A 19,739-nucleotide genomic window follows, 5' to 3' on the forward strand; every position below is an offset into this window, starting at 1 on the left:
GTGTGTTTTGGTTTAGGAAGGACATGATATTTTGGTCGTTGAAGAAAGTGTAGAAGGAGAGTTGAAGAATGTGTAGTGTTCTGAAAGGCTTTGAACACTGGGAAGAACAAGTGTGGATGAGTTTCCTGCTGTAGTGTGATAGTTTTAGTTTAGGAAGGACAGATAATGATAGTTTTGGTCACAGGAAAGGGAGAGGAGTGTGAGGCAGCTGAAGAATGTGAAGTGTTCTGAAAGGCTTTGAACACTGGCAAGAACAAGTGTGGATGAGTTTCTTGCTGTAGTGTGATAGTTTTAGTTTAGGAAGGACAGATAATGATAGTTTTGGTCTGGGTGTGACAGGAAGGGGAGTGGAGCACAAGGTGATTGAAGAGTGTGTAATGAATGCTCTGCAAGGCTTTGAACATCAGTAAGAACAAAAGTGGATGAGTTTCTTGCAATAATAGTGTATGATGGTTTTGATTTAAGTGTAACAGGCAGGCGAGTGGAGTGTGGCACATGTAGTAAAATGAGAAAGACAGGATAGATAGAGGAATGAGAGGACTTGGTAAGGTTGACTGTGTGTGTGCAGCAGAATGGAAAGACAAGCTGATGGAAAATTAGAGATAGACAGGACAAAGGAATGAGGGAATTGAGGTTTGCAAAGATAGGAGCAAATGGAGGGATGGGAATCAAGTTAATAGATACATAATAAATAGTTCTTTTCTAATATGAGGACTGCTTGGTGTGATGGGTACAAGTAGCACAAACATACTCAATTTCTACACACACAAACACACACACTAGAATACCATCACAGGATCACGTATTGATTTGCTAACTATTTCACAAGCTTCTTAACCTCGAAAAGACACAGGGACAAGTTGAGATTCAGAAGCACCACCACCACCACCAATGTTTGTTGAAAGGTTGTGTGTGTTTGCTAAGCTGTCCGCAGTGTTTCAGTAATTACCCGTGTGTCTGGAAATGAATGTCTTGAAAACTGTGTGAGGGTGTAAAGTTTAGCTTGGCAAATACTCACTCTCTCTTTCCTTCCTCCTGCTCTTTCCCCTCCTCCTCCTCTTATCCTCAACCTTTAAAAATTACATTGATTACTCTTGTGTCTGGAAATGAATGTCTTGAAAACTGTGCGAGGGTGTAAAGTTTAGATTGGCAAATATTCACTCTCTCCTTCCTTCCTCCTGCTCTTTCCCCTCCTCCTCTTATCCTCAACCTTTAAAAATTACATTGGCTACTTTACGGTTGACAGTCATTCCTTTTACATAATTTGCTTTTACGAGTCCTTCTTTCATAACCTTTGCTCTCTTTGCGATCCATCCGGCTCGCTTTTATGATCAGTTTATTTTTATCCCTCAGCTCAGTCTTCAAGTATTCTTTTTCCAGACAGGCAGGAGGACGACTTGTTGAAATGATGTGTAGGAGTAAGCAAACACACGCCCATGTTACAAGCTCTCCCTTCCTTGGCTGTTTTTAGTTCAAATGGCATCAGAAGGACAACCAAACAGACACTCCTTTCCCTATGCGTTTTCTCTGAAGTTAGCATGTTGTTTAAAAGTATGTAATATTTGTTCAGTCATGTTAACAAACTATAAGGGATTAATAAAAGGTTGCTGACAGCATATTAAGTTAAAGGAGTGGCTCATAAATATAACAGTTTATTTTATGACAGATGCAATTATAACATTATTATTTATTTATTATTATTATAGTGTACTGATTATCTTGTCTGTGGGTGTATTATCTAACCCCCACATGGAGGAGGAAAATTTTAATGTTTCGTAATTTCCATTCATATTTACACTGCTGCCAACTTCTGGTTTAGGGTAACTGACATCTCTAGAGTGAGGGAGCGTTCTTTGCTTGGCGCCACAACTGCGTGGTCATATGGCTCTAGAGTGAGGGAGAGCTTGGATTAGAGCCATTGGTGTGCGTGTGTGTGTTGCCATTATTGAGGGGTTTATAATTACTGACATCTGTAGAGTAAGGGAGAGCTTGGAATAGAGCCATTGGTGTGTGCATGTGTGTGCGTATCGGCAAACAGTCTTGGGCCATCACCACAGACGTACATTCTCTCGGGACGTTCCCCCCCACAGCGCTCACTACACACCGTTCCTGGGAGCTGCCTCTTAACACTAGACTCTACAGGCTTACAGGATAACCTCCTTCCTCACGCAGCTTGGTGTACACTGTTCCTTAGCACTCGTGTCGGGGAAGGCATTCGGAGGAGGACTGAGCCTGCGACCACCGACCACCGCACGTCAAGACTAACTAACTAACCGCTCTACGTGCCGGCGTGGAAGTCAAATTTGAACTATTTTACAAAGGGCGTCAACTCCTGCGTGGCCATTAACTTTCATTTCCGCACCTTGAGCTCAGTCTTCCCAGAGTGCAACTTTCCGCTGACACGAATGCTACTTGTACTGAGGACCAAACACTACAGGTATCAATGTACAATCTAGAGGGAATATTCTTTGAAAATATATATGTATATTCTTTTAGTTATACATATGCATAATTTGTGGGTGGAACTTACAAACTGAAAAGTAAAAGCAGATACACAGAACTTGCATACGAGAAACTGATAAAGTAGAAGAGAGTTAGTGAAGGTGCGTTCGCCTTCCTCGGACCACGTCCACGCCAGTTAGCACTCGGCTGGAAAGTCACGATCGTATAAAACAAAAATATAAACTGGTGATATTTAACTTTTTCCTTTCTGCAAGACGGGAGACTTTCCAAGCAACGGCTGTGTTGGCGCCGGAACAGTACACTTGTCGGTCCTTCGTCTTGAGCAAGCAGCTGAAGACGAGGACCAACGAGTGCAGGGAAGCAGCTTGGAAAGTCTCTCATTTTCTCGGTGGATACACAAGCTGACACTCTTGGATTTTCGTTCCCACAGATCGAATGCAAACTGGAGTGCCGTGTAGCCAACGCACCTTGACAACGATGATAAATGTCGCAAAGGACTCTTGAACTACTTCCAGACGTAACCGACACTTAATTGCCTAGAGGTGTCACTTGCACCTTAACCTTATTGTTTTATACATGGCAGCCACGGCGACGAGGAACTGCCACCCTCCACCACTCTGCTGTGCAGCAACTGTGTGCGTGGGTGTGAGTGGATGGGAGAAAAAAGGGAAAGATGAATGTGAGTGTCTTAGAGGAGAGAGGGAAGAATGAATGTGTGGGTGGATAAGAGAAGAGGAAAGGATGTATGAGCTTCTCTAAGACTTTAGTGAGAGAGAGAGGGGGGGATACATAGAGGAAGAAAGAGAAGGTGAAGGAAATGAGAGAAGAGACAAATATGAAACAAGGAATGAATGGAGAGAGAGAGAATCTAGCTCTATTTATGTGGCTGGGGGGCATGTGTCTGTGGGGTGATATCCTGAGAGAGAGAGAGAGAGAGAGAAACTGATACACACACGATGCAGCACAGCAGAAACCAGGAATCTACAGTGTACAATTTACAATAGCAAGTGAAAACAAGTGAGAGAGAGAGAGAGGTCAGACTTATGAAAGGAGTGTTCACCTATTTGCACACACCCCTCCAATTAGCACGCATGCCAGGGAGGCCAATCAACTCCATGCTAACCCAAGCCGAGGCGTAAAGACGATCTGGGGCCGACAGAATAGAACGCTCATAAATTATTACTCTGACAACTCTTGATTTCCAGGCCTCGGCAGGATGACAGTGACGATTTTTCAGACCTTGGCTAAACGTTCAAGAGTGGCTTTCGTCCTGGCGTGGGTGCGGGTCGATCGGAGGAGTGTGTACAAACCTACGAACATAGCTCAAGTATAGTTTAAGGAATATTGGCTGGGGACGTCCGAACCCCAGGCTACGTATGCAACGCGGGACTGCTATTGGCCAGGCGGGAGGCGAGAGAAACGGACACACGGACACGCACGCCAGGTACAGAGGTAGTACTGTTGGAAAGGTTGACTCGACTTGCCGCACCTCGGACACCAGTGAAGTCTTTGCCGGTCTCGTGGTGCGTCTCTTCGTAACGTGACGTGACGCACGCCAGTCTCGTCATGTGAAACTTGTCTAAATGTGTCGATTTATTATGAACTTCACCGGTCATGTGATGTATCAGTTTGTTATACAACGCACTGCTCACTGTTTTCGTCACTAGTCTCTTAACCCCTAAACGGCAGGAGGGATGTTCTGACATTTTCCCGAAAATTTCTCACTTTCCATTATCAATTTCACGGCTCTGCCTACACCCATAGGTTTAAATTTATGGGCTTTTCCTTTTTGCATCCTTCCTCTTCTGTCTGCCACAAACCCAAAGTCTCTACATCATGCAGTGGTGACTTGGTGAAGTGCAGTAACTTTAAGCTCACAGCAGCCCTTGTTTGGAGCCGTACATACGTTAAGCTCACACCTAGAGCTCTTTTGGGGGCAAGGGGAGGCTTATGGGGAGTTGAGGTCACTGGGTGTGGATACTCGGGTGCAGAATGAGGTGAGGAAGATCCAAAAAACTCTCCTCCTGCCATTGCTGCAGTCACAGAAACACTGAGAATGGCACAGAGGAGTCATGTGGCAGCCTAGGAGTTACACTGACCAAAAAATCACAGCGAAAACTTCAATATTATGGCGGAAAAAGGCAGACCGGAAAAACCCGTCACCCGCCCTTTAGGTGTGTGTCTGCTTACAAAATGACGGCACACGTTAGTCTCATAATGCATCTGCTTGCAAAATAATTCAGTAAGTCTCGTAATGTGTCTTATTATATGACACCAGTGTAGTTGTCGCCAGTTTCATAATGAGTGTGCTTACTAGATGACATTCTGCACACCTGTTGCCAATACAAATGCTCCTAGTCACTTACAGGCAATTCCCTCCATGTCTCCTTTGTTCACCTACTCTTATCCACGTACAAACTTTCCTCGCCCAAGAATCAATGACCGTATTTCTTCCCCGCCCCTTGTTGCTGTCAAGAGGAATGAGGTGTTGGTGGTGGGAATCAATCTGGTTTGGAATATGTAAACTGCATCACCTCGCTAAGTACTTTGTCATTCCTAAGTTCTCCCGGAGCCTAAGCCGTGCATAAAGCAAGGGCTGCCATTAGTTTCCAGAGTCCCGTTGCCTTCCTGGTCAACATTGATCGGCTGAGATTAGAATTATCAACTTGGGGAAGGATGCTTTGTTCTTGACAGCCATCTCATCCCCTAAGCTCCATCACCTTCCTGAGAATAGCTGCTGAGAGGCTAAAGATATTTTGTTGCCTCAGATAGGCTAACATAATTCTGGTCATTACTGATGTTTACTTCCTCACGCTGGCCTAGGGGCCTTTCATGTGGCCCAAATAAGCATGAGGCTGGACTGGGACTGATGGGTGTCAATATTTTCCTCAGCAAGGTTCTATATCTTGGCCAAACTTGCAGCTAACCTCTCGCTGTCTGCCACCACCGTTCATTCAGTAGTGCAGACTCCAGCAAGCCACAGCTCTCTGTACCAAGGCGTCACATAATGGTGAATGACAGCTGTGACTGGCAGACTCCTGGTATAATTCCAGCAAACCTCTCACCTTGTTACTCATAAAAAAAACTCCTCAGCTTTGAAAATTAAATCCTCTACGGAGGTGTTTCATAAAGCAGTGACTGTCACGACTGGCAAACTGATATCGTTATTCCGGCAAACCTTTCACAGTTTAAGTTACCGTACCTTTAGTTTACTGATAAAAATTTGTCCAGGAATTGTATCTCCTCCAGAGGTGTCCTTCAACAGTGTGGCCGCCGCGGCCACCGTGGTGTGGCCCCGGCCCCGGCCAACCTTTCGCAGTGAGTTACTACCGAGTGTTCAGTAATAGAAACTTCCATACTCCAGGAAGTGGAAGCTGCCGTGGCCAGTCTGCGTGGCAGCGTCGGCCTGCATGACGCCGTGGTGGGTGTTGTAGCTTACGTGCGGCGTCGGGTGGAAGTTTGTGACGCTGGCATGGGCGACGGCAGGGGTGTGTGGGTTGGCGGCGTGTGGCACGTTCTCTCGGGCGGTGGTGGGAGGGTCCCCCCGCCTGGTCAACCTTCAGTCTTTCTTCTCCACCTTGGTGTGCGTCTGCATGTGGCGGCTGAGGTAGCGCTTGAGGGTGAAGCTCTTCTCGCACACCTCGCAGTGGTAGTCCTTGGCGCCGCTGTGGATAAGCGTGTGGTTGGTCAGGCTGTGCTTCAGGCTGAACTGCTTCCCGCAGACGTCGCACGCAAACTTCTTCACGCCGGCGTGGGCCAGCGTGTGAGTGGTCAGGTTGCTCTTCTGTGCAAACCTCTCGCCGCACTCCAGGCACTCAAAGTTCTTGATGTTAGAGTGTGTAAGTGTGTGCCTGTTCAGGTTGCTCTTCTGGGTGAAGCGTTCCCCGCACTGGTCGCACTCGAAGCTCTTCATGCTGGTGTGTGTCAGGCCGTGCCGCGTCAGGTTGCTCTTCTGGGTGAACTTCTCGCCGCACTCCTGGCACTGGTAGCGCTTGAAGCTGGAGTGGGTGAGGGCATGCCGCGTCAGGTTGCTCTTCTGGGTGAACCTTTCCCCACACTGCTGGCACTGGAAGTTCTTGACGCTGGAGTGGGTCAGGCGGTGGCGGTTGAGGTTGCTTTTCTGCGTGAAGCGTTCGCCGCAGTCCGGGCACTCGAACCGCTTGTTGGTGGAGTGCGTCAGGCCGTGGCGGATGAGGTTACTCTTCTGGGCGAAGCGTTCCCCGCAGTCCTGGCACTGGTAGTTCTTGATCCCAGTGTGTGTGAACTCATGCTTGGACAGCGCACTCTTGTGGGAGAAAGCTTTGCCGCATTCCTGGCACTTAAAGAGCTTCTTGCAGGAGTGGCTCGCCGAGGCGTAGAGCTCCTCCCCACAGTAGTCGCAGTGTGCATAGCTCACCAGACCCGAGGACGACTGTTCCTGCGACTGTGGTTGCTGCGGCTGCGCCTGTGGCTGTGGTTGTGACTGGGGCTGTTGTTGTTGATGTGGTTGAGGCTGGGGCTGGGGCTGGGGCTGTGGCGGCTGGGGCGGCGGAGACTGCTCCCAGCTGACGATGTTCCCAGGAGGCAGCACCACCTCCATGGTCACGTGGTCGGGCACGTGGTGCGCCAGTGTGCCGCTCGGGAACCACGGGGAGTAAAGGTTGCCGAAGGGGTTGAGGAAGGGCGGCCTGGAGTCCCGAAGGAGCAGGTGAGGCGGGGTGGGAAGCGACACGTTGGACAGCACCACTAAGGGCTCCTGCGGGGGGGCGTGGTGTGCAATCTTGGCCCCGGAACCTGCAACACGAGGAGGCGGTGAGTGTGGCAGCCTTCACGCAGGCCAGAGTCCCAGGGGAGGAGAGCACCACTGGGGAAGGCAAGGGACAGGGATAAGTGGAAGGTCAGGAGAGAAAATGTGTCTGCTACTTTGTCTCTACTCATCTGTCAAGGTGGAGAAATGGAGAGTAAGGCAGAGAGATGGAGGGTAAGGCAGAGAGTAAGGTGAATAGAAGGGCTTCAGGCATGGCACAAGAAATGAGAGAATGAGCACCGCAACAGACGGGAATCATAAGGTTTTCCTTCCGGCTGAGCCAAGATGAATTTCTTATTCCATGTTCCTTTCACATGTACTGTGGGTTGTACATCTTTGTCTTTTAACATAATAAAGTTTGGTTGCAATTTGTGATTTTATTAGTTATGATATTCATATTATGAATTTTAAATCAGGCATGAGCATCTAATATGTCTAGACATTTTTATAAAATTATGTTTAAACATTTTCAGCCCCAGGGTTGCCCGTGTCCAATAAACTGTTTTTTATCATTATTATTATTTGAATGGCATCAACACCAGACTCTACAAAGGGAAATTAAGGAAAAGTGCATTCCATATAATATATACAGATAGTAATCTCAACGCCACAACAGGATATTTCCTGCTACCTCTACTAATATCAAAGGTAAAGTTAGGGGCATACGCCACACTGTGTGTGACCTCGGCACTCACCTCCCGGGACACAGGGCAAGAGTGACACCCGGGTTACCACAATTGGCCTTCCCCAGGCACCCATTTGTGGACTGGTCCAAAAAGGAGGAGGAACAGCTGGCTGGGCTGGGATTCAAACCCAGACTCACAGATTCATAGCAATAGTCGGTGTCATGAAAGTTTGTGGGGACAGTCCTTCAGCGAGGGACTCGCAAACTTGATATCATTGCTTGGGTAGTAATATGTGTAGTGATGCTACGCAGTCATATCACAAACACTGGCAAGAACCTTCTCTTCTCTTTCATCATGCTATCATCGATCCCGAAATGCATTTCCATTATTCATGGGTAATAAATAGCCATAAGGCAGAGCAATTTTAATAATAACTACATTTAGGTTCCAAAAGGCTGATTAAAGAGGTAGCAGAGAACGAGAGACAGTAGGCTGTGTCACAGCAAACGGAATTTGCCGCTGGTTATATCTAGTAAACAACAGCCAGTGAGCGGCGCAAGGAGCATCATCCCAGCAATGATGCCAAGCACGCGAGTCCATCCTTGAAGAATTATCCCCACCAGCTCTCGTGACACCAACTATAGGCATGCCAACCACTACACCATTACTAATAAAAATTATGGAAGTACCTACATAACAATAATACAGCTCTAGCACCACTACCACCTCTGCACCCACAACACCCACCAGCTGTCTCCGAGGTCGTGGCGTCCGCCAACGTGTTACCGCCCCGCCCCACTGCCTGTGTCCCGTCCAGGGGTCACGAAGGTTAGCGAAACGTTGTACAGGGAGAAGCTCCGCCCAGAGACTCCGGGCTTCCAAGGCTGCCACCAGGACCACTGGGACTGTGGCGGCCACCCAGCCAGCCACACCTGGGGGAGAGGGAGCTGGTTACTACCTCAGGACACACACACACAAAGAGAGAGAGAGAATATTCAGGTATCCAGACAGTAACAGCTCAACAGAATATATTATTGCCAGAAGTTGGACTAAGTGTCAATATCTTTCACAGATTTAAAGAAAATTATGATGATAAAAGCTAAACGAGACAGGACACAAAGCTTGACAAAACCCTGCACACATGCAACTGAATGATAACAAACAAGCCCCCTACCCCCACCCCCACACAGGAGGGCCACCAGAAAAGGGAAGATAAGTGTAAATGAATATAGTAGGGCCTATATATCACCTGGGAAATTGACGTCAAGAGGACACAGTAGAAAAATGTTTAAGAGGTGATATAGATGCAAGAAAATATAGTTTTCCAAATAGAGCTGTTGATCAGTGGAATGCACTACCAGATGAAGTTGTGTATAACAAAATTATTTAAGAAATTGGGACAATATGAGCCTTGCTCAATCCTGAAAAAATTACAATCCGGTAAGAACACACACACACACAGGTGACCAGCTCATCACTTCGCTATCCAACTTTCTAATGCACGAGTTGGCGTGCTGTCGTATGTGCCAGGCAACGCTTGAACCTCAAAACACAAGTCTGATATAGCATGATCAAAACCCTTTGGTCCTGCCTGGGTCCTGTCGTTACTGGCAGACAAACACTTGCCTTACACATTTACTTTCCCTAAATATTTCAACAACTATTTTTTAATCAAAGGAAAACTGAAAAAAATTATTTCCTGATGAAATTAATTTGTCTGAAAGAATTAGTCAGTAAGCTATCATCATCGTCATCTTATTGTTTTGTACAAAGCACACTTTCCAGCCTTTTCTTTTTGATGAACAATATTTCTGGCAGTGGTTTCTAAAGACTGGCGGGCTAGCCATATGGGGTTCCCCCAGTGGGAGCCCAACCAGGTAAGAACCACTAACACACCAACAGTAAAGGTAAGGTCGGGGGCAGACAGTAGCTGGCATGGCCTTGGTGCTCACACCCGGCACACTGGCCTCAGCCTAGGGTGAATAATGGCCATCACCCTGGGACACAGGGCCAGGGTGACATCCAGGGTACCACACTATACTTTCCCAGTAAATATCAACAAGGTCACCTGTCTCACAATGGCAGACAAAACTCTATTTCTAGTTAGGTTTGGTGTGTATATATTTATTCAAACTGCTAACCTGTCCCTACAGAAATCACTAGTTTCCTGAATTTCCCTCCATCTCCCAAAAACTAGTGATTTCCACCAAAAAATAAATATTAATATCAAACATCAAACCTCATCAAAATGAGTTTTGTCCTCACAACATGCAGAAATGAGGACAAGAAGGAACGAGTCAAGACAACCCCATGAGCCTCACAAGACAATGAGGACGCCAGACTCTGCTGCCTCCACAACACGGCGGCACAGCCAAAAGCACAGCCCACATATCTACCACAAACAATTAAAATTAAGTACCAGTCTAACCAAACTAAATATGACCTAACTAAGATGTCCTGAGAGCAGCCAGACGGCATACCTCGGGCCAGGCATCCTTAGCTAAACCTTCATATTTCTTCTATTTAAACCTTTCTGCAGCCTCCACAACCCCTTAGATAGGCCTATATACATCTTAACTACCTTCCTGCACCTCCGACAAGGATAAAACACCTCAAAAAGTCATAAAATCAGTCAAAAAGTTCAACACGACATCTGGAGAGCGGCCAGACAGCGTACCTCAGGCCAGACATACTTGACTAAATCTTCATATTTTTCCTATTTACACCTTACTTACAGCCTCCACAACCCCTTACAGAGGTCAATATATCTCTTAACTACCTTTCTAGATATAAGGGAATGATAATACACGTTGCAAAAGCCACACAATCAGTCAAAACGTTCAACAGGACATCCGGAGAGCGGCCAGACAGAACACCTCGGGCCAGACATCCTTGACTAAACCATCCAATTTCTCCGGTTTCCACCCTATTTACAACCTTTACAACTCTTTAGATAGGTCCACAAACCCCCTGACTACCTTCCTAGATATAAGGGAATGATAAAACACGTTGCAAAAGCCATACAATCAATCAAAACGTTCAACAGGACATCCGGAGCGAGGCCAGACTGAGCACTTCGGGTCAGACATCCTTGACAAAATCATCATATTTTTCCTATTTACATCTTACTTACAGCCTCTACAACCCCTTATATAGATCAATATTTCTCTTAACTACCTTTCTAGATATAAGGGAATGATAAAACACGTTGCAAAAGCCATAAAATCAGCCAAAATATTCAACAGGACATCCGGAGCGCGGCCAGACAGCGTACCTTAGGCCAGGAAATCCTTCTTCTTTCTCGTCTTTTTCCAGCTTCCCGCGGCCTGCACAGCCTCCACAGCGCGGCGTCCCTGCTGCGTGACCCCCCTGCAGCGGCTGGGGGTCAGGGAAGGGGTCAAGAGGTCAGGAAAGGGGTCAAAATAAGGTAAAATAAGCTGACGTGACCCCCACAAGCCCGTCACTTCCGTCCTCCTCTTCTTCTTCTTCTTACCCCCGCTTGGAGGCGCTCGGCTCGCCCCCGCCATTTTCCTGTTAATATGCCTTAATAATGCCCAAATACCTGTTTTATTTGTTCTATTTGCCCATTTTCATCGTTCTTCACCTGTAGAGCATTGTTAGCGGCCCACCTGAGTACGTTAATCAGGTGAAATCGATAAATGACCCGTGAAAGTGTTTGAATCATGGCCATTTCCCTGCTAATCTACCTCTATACTGTCTAAATTATCGCTATAGAAGAGTTATTAGCCTATTTTTATCTTTATTAACCTGTAGAGCATTATTAGCAGCCATAATAAGTAAGTTAGTCAGGTGAAATCGATAGATGACCCGTGAAAGTGTTTGAATCATGGCCATTTCCCTGCTAATCTACCTCTATACTGCCTAAATTATCGCTATAGAAGTGTTATTAGCCTATTTTTATCGTTATTCACCTGTAGAGCATCATTAGCAGCCCAAATAAGTAAGTTAAACAAGTGAAATCGAATAGATGAGCCGTGGAAGTATTTGAATCATGGCCATTTTTCTGTTAATATGCCTGATGTTGCCTAAATTATCGCTATAGAAGAGTTATTAGCCTATTTTTATCGTTATTCACCTGTAGAGCATCATTAGCAGCCCAAATAAGTAAGTTAAACAGGTGAAATCGATAGATGAGCCGTGGAAGTGTTTGAATCATGGCCATTTTTCTGTTAATATGCCTGATGTTGCCTAAATTACCGCCATACAAGTACTGTTTGTCTGATTGTATAATTATTCACCTGTGGAGCAATGTCACTCGTCTTCCTAAGCGAGTAAACGAGTTAAATTTGATATCTGGGCCGTGAAAGCGTTTGAATCATGGCCATTTTCCGTCTAATCTAGCTTTATATCACATAAATCATCTCTATATGAATACACTCTGTCTCTTCTGTTTGTATAGTTATTCACGTAAGCGAGTTTATGAGGAGAATTAGATATCTGAGCCATGGGGAATATCTGAGCCGTGGAGAGGTTTGAATCAGGTTCAAATTTCGTCTAAGCTACCTTTTTATTCCCTAAAGTACTGTCAGATATTGATATTTGTTATTTTTATAGGTCTTCACGTCTATGGTGGTTCCTAAGTGAGTTAGTGATGTAATTCCCATATATATAAGTGCTCTGTAAAAATGTCTGAATCATGTTCATTTTCCTGCTTATTTACCTTTGTCTTGCCTTAATTATTATTATATATAAGTGCTAATGGTCTGATTGTATAGTTATTCACGTCGATCGATGGTCTCCGTGAAATGTCTCAATCACGTCTATATCTATCTACCCCTTAATTTATCTATGCGTTGCCTAAATTAGCTTTATATAAGTGCCATTAGTCTATTTATATCGTTATTCATCTATAGGGTATATTGTTGGCGGCCCACCTGAGCAAGTTAGGCTATATATATATATATATATATATATATATATATATATATATATATATATATATATATATTGTAACCCACCCGGGGCAGCGAGGTCAGAGAAATCGATATGTGCCCCGTCTAAATGCCACTCTTCTGTCTGCTTTCCCTTTATTCCTGCTGTTCAGCGTTGTCTGAGTCACTGTTACATCGGTGTTGTGTGCGTGCTTGTTTGGTTATTACATCCCGGGCAAGCGATTAATTACCGCCCCTTCGGGACACCCGTGTGCTGCTCCGCGGTGCAGCGGGTAAGAACGCAGCTATACGCGCGGCTAGCTCTTGCGGGCGGCTGACCTTGGCCCACCGCCAAGCCGTTAACCCCTCATGACCACGACCATTACTGTCGTGTGGCCTATTATCAAGCCGATGATACCACTCACTACAACCGCTAATGATAACAGCAATAGTGCGAGGCTTTATATTATTCAACAAGGATCGAAACGATCTATCTATCTTAGATAGATACAGATAGATTAATATATATATATATATATATATATATTTTTATACAGATATATATATAGATACAGAGATATAGAGAGAGAGAGAGAGAGAGAGAGAGAGAGAGAGAGAGAGAGATTTACATAGATTTACATAGAAAATCAGACCACACAGACCCCATGGTCCAGACTTGGTGGTCTGTCCTTAAACCTAAGTGATTTTACATTAATCAGAAGACTCCAAAACGTTGCATTTCTACTCTAGTTGATATTAAGTTGAAGGAAGTGACGGTCGAGCTTATTTTGAAGGAGTCAATCGTGTTACACTGGACCACTGATGATGGGAGCTTATTCCATTCTCGCACTACAACGTTGGTGAAGAAAAATTTGGTGCAGTCTGAATTTACTTGTCTACATCTGAGTTTTACGCCATTGTTCCTCGTGCGCAAAGTGTCATCGATCATAAACAATGTTGATCTGTCTACATTCGTGAAACCATTAAGTATTTTAAAACATTCGATCAGTTTTCCTCGGAGGCGACGTTTCTCAAGAGAGAACATGTTAAGGGTAGAAAGCCTTTCTTCGTAGGATTTGTTGCGCAAGGAAGGGATAATTTTCGTTGCCCGACGCTGAACACCTTCTAATTTAGCAATATCCTTTGCATGGTGAGGAGACCAAAACTGTACCGCATATTCCAAGTGGGGTCTGACTAAACTGTTGTAGAGCGGGAGTATTACATCTTTATTCTTAAATAAAAAGTTTCTTTTAATGAGAGAGAGAGAGAGAGAGAGAGAGAGAGAGAGAGAGAGAGAGAGATAATCAAATAGATAGATAGATAAATATAGATATTAGCTATAGATATAGATATAAATATAATACTAAATAGTCTCCTTGCTATTTACTCTCGGCCCCAGATTCTGTAACATGGTGGTCAAAATAGGTGTTAATGAGGCCGCGGCTCACCTGTCACCCCCGCACCTGTCCACACCCCGGCTAATAAATGCCTGTAGAGAGCTGACTAATTAGGCTTGGGGACACCTGAGAGGAGTGTGCTAACGCTGTGGACGAGACGGACAGCTGATCAATGGGAATGGCAGCTTGAATACTGATGAGGAGATGCGGGTAGTAGTGGTGGTAGTGGTAGTAGTAGTAGTAGTAGTAGTAGTAGTAGTAGTAGTAGTAGTAGTAGTAGTAGTAGTAGTAGTAGTAGTAGTAGTAGTAGTAGTAGTTAATAGTAGTAGTAGTTAATAGTAGTAGAAGTAGTAGTAGTAGAGGTAATATTATTATAAATAGTAGTAGTAGTAGTAGTGCTACTACTATTATTACTACTACTACTACTACTAATAATAATAATAATAATAATAGTAATAATTAGTAATAACAATAATATTTATAATAATAATAATAATAATAATAATAATAATAATAATAATAATAATAACAACAATAATAGTAGTGGTAGTAGTAGTAGTAGTAGTAGTAGTAGTAGTAGTAGTAGTAGTAGCAGCAGCAGCAGCAGCAGCAGCAGCAGTAGTAGTAGTAGTAGTAGTAGTAGTAGTAGTAGTAGTAGTAGTAGTAGTAGTAGTAGTAGTAGTAGTAGTAGTAGTAGTAGAAGTAGAAGTATTAGTAGTAGTAGTAGTAGTAGTAGTCGGCCATCCTATGTCTCAGGGGCACCAGACACTCTGGCCCAAAAGCCACCAACATCTCCAATATGGAGTATGAAGCCACAGTGGTGGAGTGACATCAGGGTGGGTCGGGAGTGACTTGAGTAGGGAAGGACAGGGGGATCTGGACGTAATAGATGATAGGTGATTTAGTGCTAGGTAGTATTAGTGATATGGTTGGATGCCACAGTCATTAGCGAACAGAGTTGGGGCTAATGACCTCCAAGCTATGGAGCCCTCCATGATTATGTGTCGGGAAAATAAACGTGGGTGGAGGTATCATTTATGTAGTAGTTAAAAAAAAAAAGTAGTAGTAGTAGTAGTAGTGGTAGTGGTAGTAGTAGTAGTAGTAGTAGTAGTAGTAGTGGTTGTAGAAGTAGTAGTAGCAGCAGTAAATTATTATTATTATTATTATTATTATTATTATTATTATTTTACTATTATTATTATAATTATCATTATTATTGTTATTATTATTATTAATAATAGTAGTAGTAGTAGTAGTAGTAGCAGTGGTGATGGTGGTGATAGTAGTAGTAAAGTAGTAGTAGTAGAAGTAGCAGAAGCAATAGTAGGAGTAGTAGGAGTAGTAGTAGTACTTCTAGTAGTAGTAGTATTTCAAACACTGCATATACCATTAACAATTATTTTTCACTATCTATGTGTCTGCTGTCTTTTCTCTCTTTATCTGTCCATTTTTCTATCTATATGTCTTCTTTATCAATCTATCTTTCTATCCCTATCTGTATATTCATCTATCTATGCCTTTCTATTTTGTCTCTTCAATTATACCTGTCTGTCTGTATCTATTAATCAAGACCCATAATACTAATACTAATAAATACAAATAAACATACTACTACTACTACTATTACCACCACCACTACTACTACTACTACTACCACCACCACTACTACTACTACTACAAATCTAATACTTGTAAATCAGCTCCTCGCTCCACCATGAACTGCATTGACAAGCCTCTGAACACAAGTGGCCACAGATGAGGGTAAGGGGAGGAGGTGAGGAGGGGCGGGGGGCAGTGACGGCCCCTTCAGCAGTATATAAGGTGGTCCAGCAGGGCAACCAGCAGTGACGACCCATCATGGCCTCTCTCCTGAGCTCTCTTAGCCTCCTGCTGGTGGTGGTGGTGGCGGGCGCCAGCGCCCTCCCCGCTAACTCCTCCAAGCCCATCCATCGTTAGTACACCAATCTCACCCAACACGACCTGACCTACCCTGACCTATTGTAATGTAACCTAGTCTAACTTAACCTGTCTGCTGCGATTAGCACAGATTTGGCCTTCACCGGTAGCCTGGTAACATATACTCCCAGGTCTTTCTCTGCCTCAGTGGTGAACAGTGGAGTGTTTCCCATGTGGTATTAGTATGCTGGATAACCCCTCCCAAGGTGCAGGACTTTAAATTTTCCTTCACTGAATTGTAGCTGCCACGTTTTGTTCCATTTCTGTAGCTTGGTGAGGTCTTCTTGCAGGAAATCCACACTCAAGGGGTTAACTTTTCTTTCCCAGTATCTTAAAATCTTCTCCTGTCACAGCGAAGCCTCCTGTCCAGTGCCTTAAGATCTCCTCCCATCACAGCTGAGCCTCGTGTGCAGTTCGACTCGAATTGCCGCTGCGGACAGAAGGCAGCCGCCCGTATCGTGGGGGGCCAGGTGACGGGTGTGAACGAGTACCCGTGGATGGCCGGCCTCTTCTACTTCAACCAGCAGCAGTTCTGTGGCGGCTCACTCATCAATGACCGCTACGTGCTGACTGCCGCCCACTGCACTGTCGTATGTATTGCAGGACTATACTCTGGATATGATGTTATACCGTTTACCAAAAGTGCTGTTATTATTATGTTTCTGATTACTTTTACAGTGACTGGGTTTGTCTAGGCTATCCTGAGTATGTGTGTTTCTCTAATGTTCCTCTCTACTCCTACTACCACTACTACTACTACTCCTACTGCTGCTCTACTCTACTCCTCTCTCTTCCTCTACTGCATTCTTGACCCAACACACTAACCCAATAGGATATAGAGAGGGAAGAAAATCAAATTAAAAATAAAAATAACAGACAAAAACACGTCTCACACTCCACAGGATTTTCGTGCTGCGGAAATCACGGTGAGGTTGGCTGAGCACGATCTCCGCACCAACTCCGAGAGCACCGTCATCACTCGCTCCGTGGCCCAGATCATCAACCACCCCAACTACCAGGCCGGCACTGAGAGGAACGACATTGCCCTGCTCAAGCTCTCCTCCCCAGTGGACGTATGTTACTACTGTTACTGTTACTTAGCCCTATGTAGCCCAGTCAAGCCTTACCAAACAGATCCTCACATAACATTACTTAACAGTGTCCATACTTCTTCCTATCTACCTGATTTGTCTTTGTAATAATGATAATAATACCCTAATCCAACTTAATCAAACCAGACAGTGAGCGTGTTACTTCTGTTACTATCAACCGATCCTATATAGCCTTGACATGCCTAATGTAACCTTACTTAACCCAACCAAACCTGACCTGACAGTGGAAGTATCCTACTGCTATTACTAATACCTAACCTGAAGTAGCCCAGCCAAGCCTTACCAAACATAGCCAGGCATAACCTTACCTAACCCAACTTAACCTTACCAAACAAAGCCTAACATAACCTTTCCTAATAAACCTTACCAAAGAATCTAACATGACCTTACCTAACCAAACCAAACATAGCCAGGCATAACCTTACCTAACCCAACCTAACCTTACCAAACAAAGCCTAACATAACCTTTCCTAATAAACCTTACCAATGAATCTAACATAACCTTACCTAACCAAACCTAACAAAGCCTTGCATAACATTCCCCCAACTTAACCTTACCAAACAAAACCTAATATGATTTTACCTAACTCAACCTAAACTAGAACACATATAAGTAAAAATAAGAAATAAATAAAGAAGTATTGGTAGTGAAGATACATGCCCCCAATAAATCGACCTACCAATCCCACAATCTCCTCGTAGGTGTCGTCGACGGTGATGCCCGTGTGCATGCCGCCACCACTCCCGAAGTATGGCGGCAAGAGGGCCACGGTGACGGGCTGGGGCACCCTCTCCTCAGGCGGCTCCTCCTCCAACGTGCTGCGTGAGGTCGAAGTTAACGTGAGGACTTGAGATTGTTTTGGGGGTGGTTTAGGGCTTGTTTTTCCTCATCCTTCCATGGCCCGTCTTCTCAAACACTGGGACTCAAACTCACACACATTTGCTAAGGTCTCAGTAGAGGTTCTTGCGTTAGTACTTCCATTGGTAGTTTTATGAGCCTCTTCCTTCCGTCTCTCACACTTCCTCCTCTGGTCAACCATCGCAGGTGCTGAGCAACAATGCGTGTCTGGAGAGCTATGGCAGCGGCAACATCATCTCTTCCATGATATGCGCCAGTGACGCCGGAAGGGACTCCTGCCAGGGTGACTCAGGCGGCCCGCTGGTCTTCAAGGACGCTGGCAATAACTATGACCAGGTTAGTGTTGCTCTGTGCCCTTCTGTAGCAGTGGTTCAGGTTAGTGTTGTCTTGTGTCCTTCTGTAGCAGTGGTCCAGGCAGTGTTGTTTTGTGCCCTTCTGTAGCAGTGGTATCTAACATTTCTTAGACTCACGACCTTCTTGAGACATACGCGTCCTGTTTGTTTTACCTCCCATCAAATATGAACATGACTTTTTACACCGAAACAAAATAAAAAATAATTAAAAACACAGCAAACAATCTCCCAATAATAAGATATAACAATCAAACTCTCAAACTGTTTCTGGTGAGGCTTCGTGACCCCCAGCCTGTCCTCCACAACCCCCTGCGATAACCCCTGCTCTATATCATGAGGGAGTGTTGGCTATAAACTTGTGGCTGGACTAACCTTAATCTTGCCCTGGTGTGTGTGTGTCCTCAGATCGGTGTTGTCAGCTGGGGCATTGGGTGTGCGCAGGCAGAGTACCCCGGGGTGTACACTCGCGTCAACAGCTACCTGGACTGGATCAGGTCAAACACCGAGGACGGCATTTACTGCAAGGGGATGAATCTGTAAAGACCACACTTGAAGGCATGTCACCACTAAACCAGACCTCTTAACTACCTCAAGAGACTGTGGTGCAGAGGGTGGAGTGACAATAGGAACAATACCGAGACTTATACAATGAAGACACAATGAAGAGCTTCCCAGCAGTCACCATTCATTATAGTACAGCCATGGTGACACCTGAAGGCTCGTCCACACTCAGCCAAGCCTCCCTACTACCTTAAGAGTGATGTTTGGCAGAGTGAGATAACAACAATATGGAGCCTGGTGAACACTATAAAGAACTTTCCAGCAGTCACCATTCACCATAGAACAGCCATGGTGACACAACACTCCACCAGACCTTTACTACCTCAGGGAATAGTGTGACTGATGGTGATGGTGACAAGAACAACTCAACAGCATGAAATAGAGGAATATGAAAGCTGTGGTACTGATAAAACAAGCTCTTCTGTGATAGCCGTTCAACATAAAACATCTTCCGGTGCTGAGCCAGACAGGAACAACGCAGCACTTAGGTTACAGCAAGTTCAGTTTTCAGTTGTCTCCACTATTGTAAACTTCCACCTATTTACCACAGTCCTATTAATAAAGTGAATGATACAACCCAATCTTGCTTCTTCCACCTCTTCACCACAGTTGTATTAATAAGTGAATAATACAACCCAATCTTGCTTCTTCCGCCTCTTCACCACAGTTGTATTAATAAGTGAATAATACAACCCAATCTTGCTTCTTCCACCTCTTCACCACAGTTGTATTAA

At 44.8% G+C, this 19,739-nt stretch overlaps 2 protein-coding genes across 3 annotated transcripts; one reads left to right on the plus strand and one right to left on the minus strand.

The window, feature by feature from the left end:
• Positions 1–1,113: 1,113 nt before the first annotated feature.
• LOC126981950 (zinc finger protein OZF-like) lies at positions 1,114–11,366 on the minus strand. 2 transcript variants are annotated; one of them, XM_050833667.1, is made up of 3 exons: positions 11,150–11,366; positions 8,623–8,807; positions 1,114–7,236 (listed from the first exon to the last, which is right to left on the minus strand). In XM_050833667.1, the coding sequence occupies exon 3, from the start codon at positions 7,040–7,042 to the stop codon at positions 6,023–6,025; it is 1,020 nt and encodes a 339-aa protein (XP_050689624.1). In that variant the 5' UTR covers positions 7,043–7,236; positions 8,623–8,807; positions 11,150–11,366; the 3' UTR covers positions 1,114–6,022. The 2 variants fall into 2 exon arrangements, with proteins under 2 accessions (XP_050689624.1, XP_050689622.1); XM_050833665.1 differs by having other exon boundaries at positions 1,114–7,306.
• Positions 11,367–15,969: 4,603 nt separating this feature from the next.
• LOC126981952 (trypsin alpha-3-like) lies at positions 15,970–19,581 on the plus strand. The gene is made up of 6 exons (XM_050833674.1): positions 15,970–16,115; positions 16,517–16,710; positions 17,023–17,193; positions 17,935–18,072; positions 18,278–18,427; positions 18,850–19,581. The coding sequence occupies exons 1-6, from the start codon at positions 16,022–16,024 to the stop codon at positions 18,982–18,984; spliced, it is 882 nt and encodes a 293-aa protein (XP_050689631.1). The 5' UTR covers positions 15,970–16,021; the 3' UTR covers positions 18,985–19,581.
• The last annotated feature ends 158 nt before the right edge of the window (positions 19,582–19,739 follow it).

Source organism: Eriocheir sinensis, chromosome 49 (assembly GCF_024679095.1).
Source record: "Eriocheir sinensis breed Jianghai 21 chromosome 49, ASM2467909v1, whole genome shotgun sequence".
NCBI lineage: Eukaryota > Metazoa > Arthropoda > Malacostraca > Decapoda > Varunidae > Eriocheir > Eriocheir sinensis.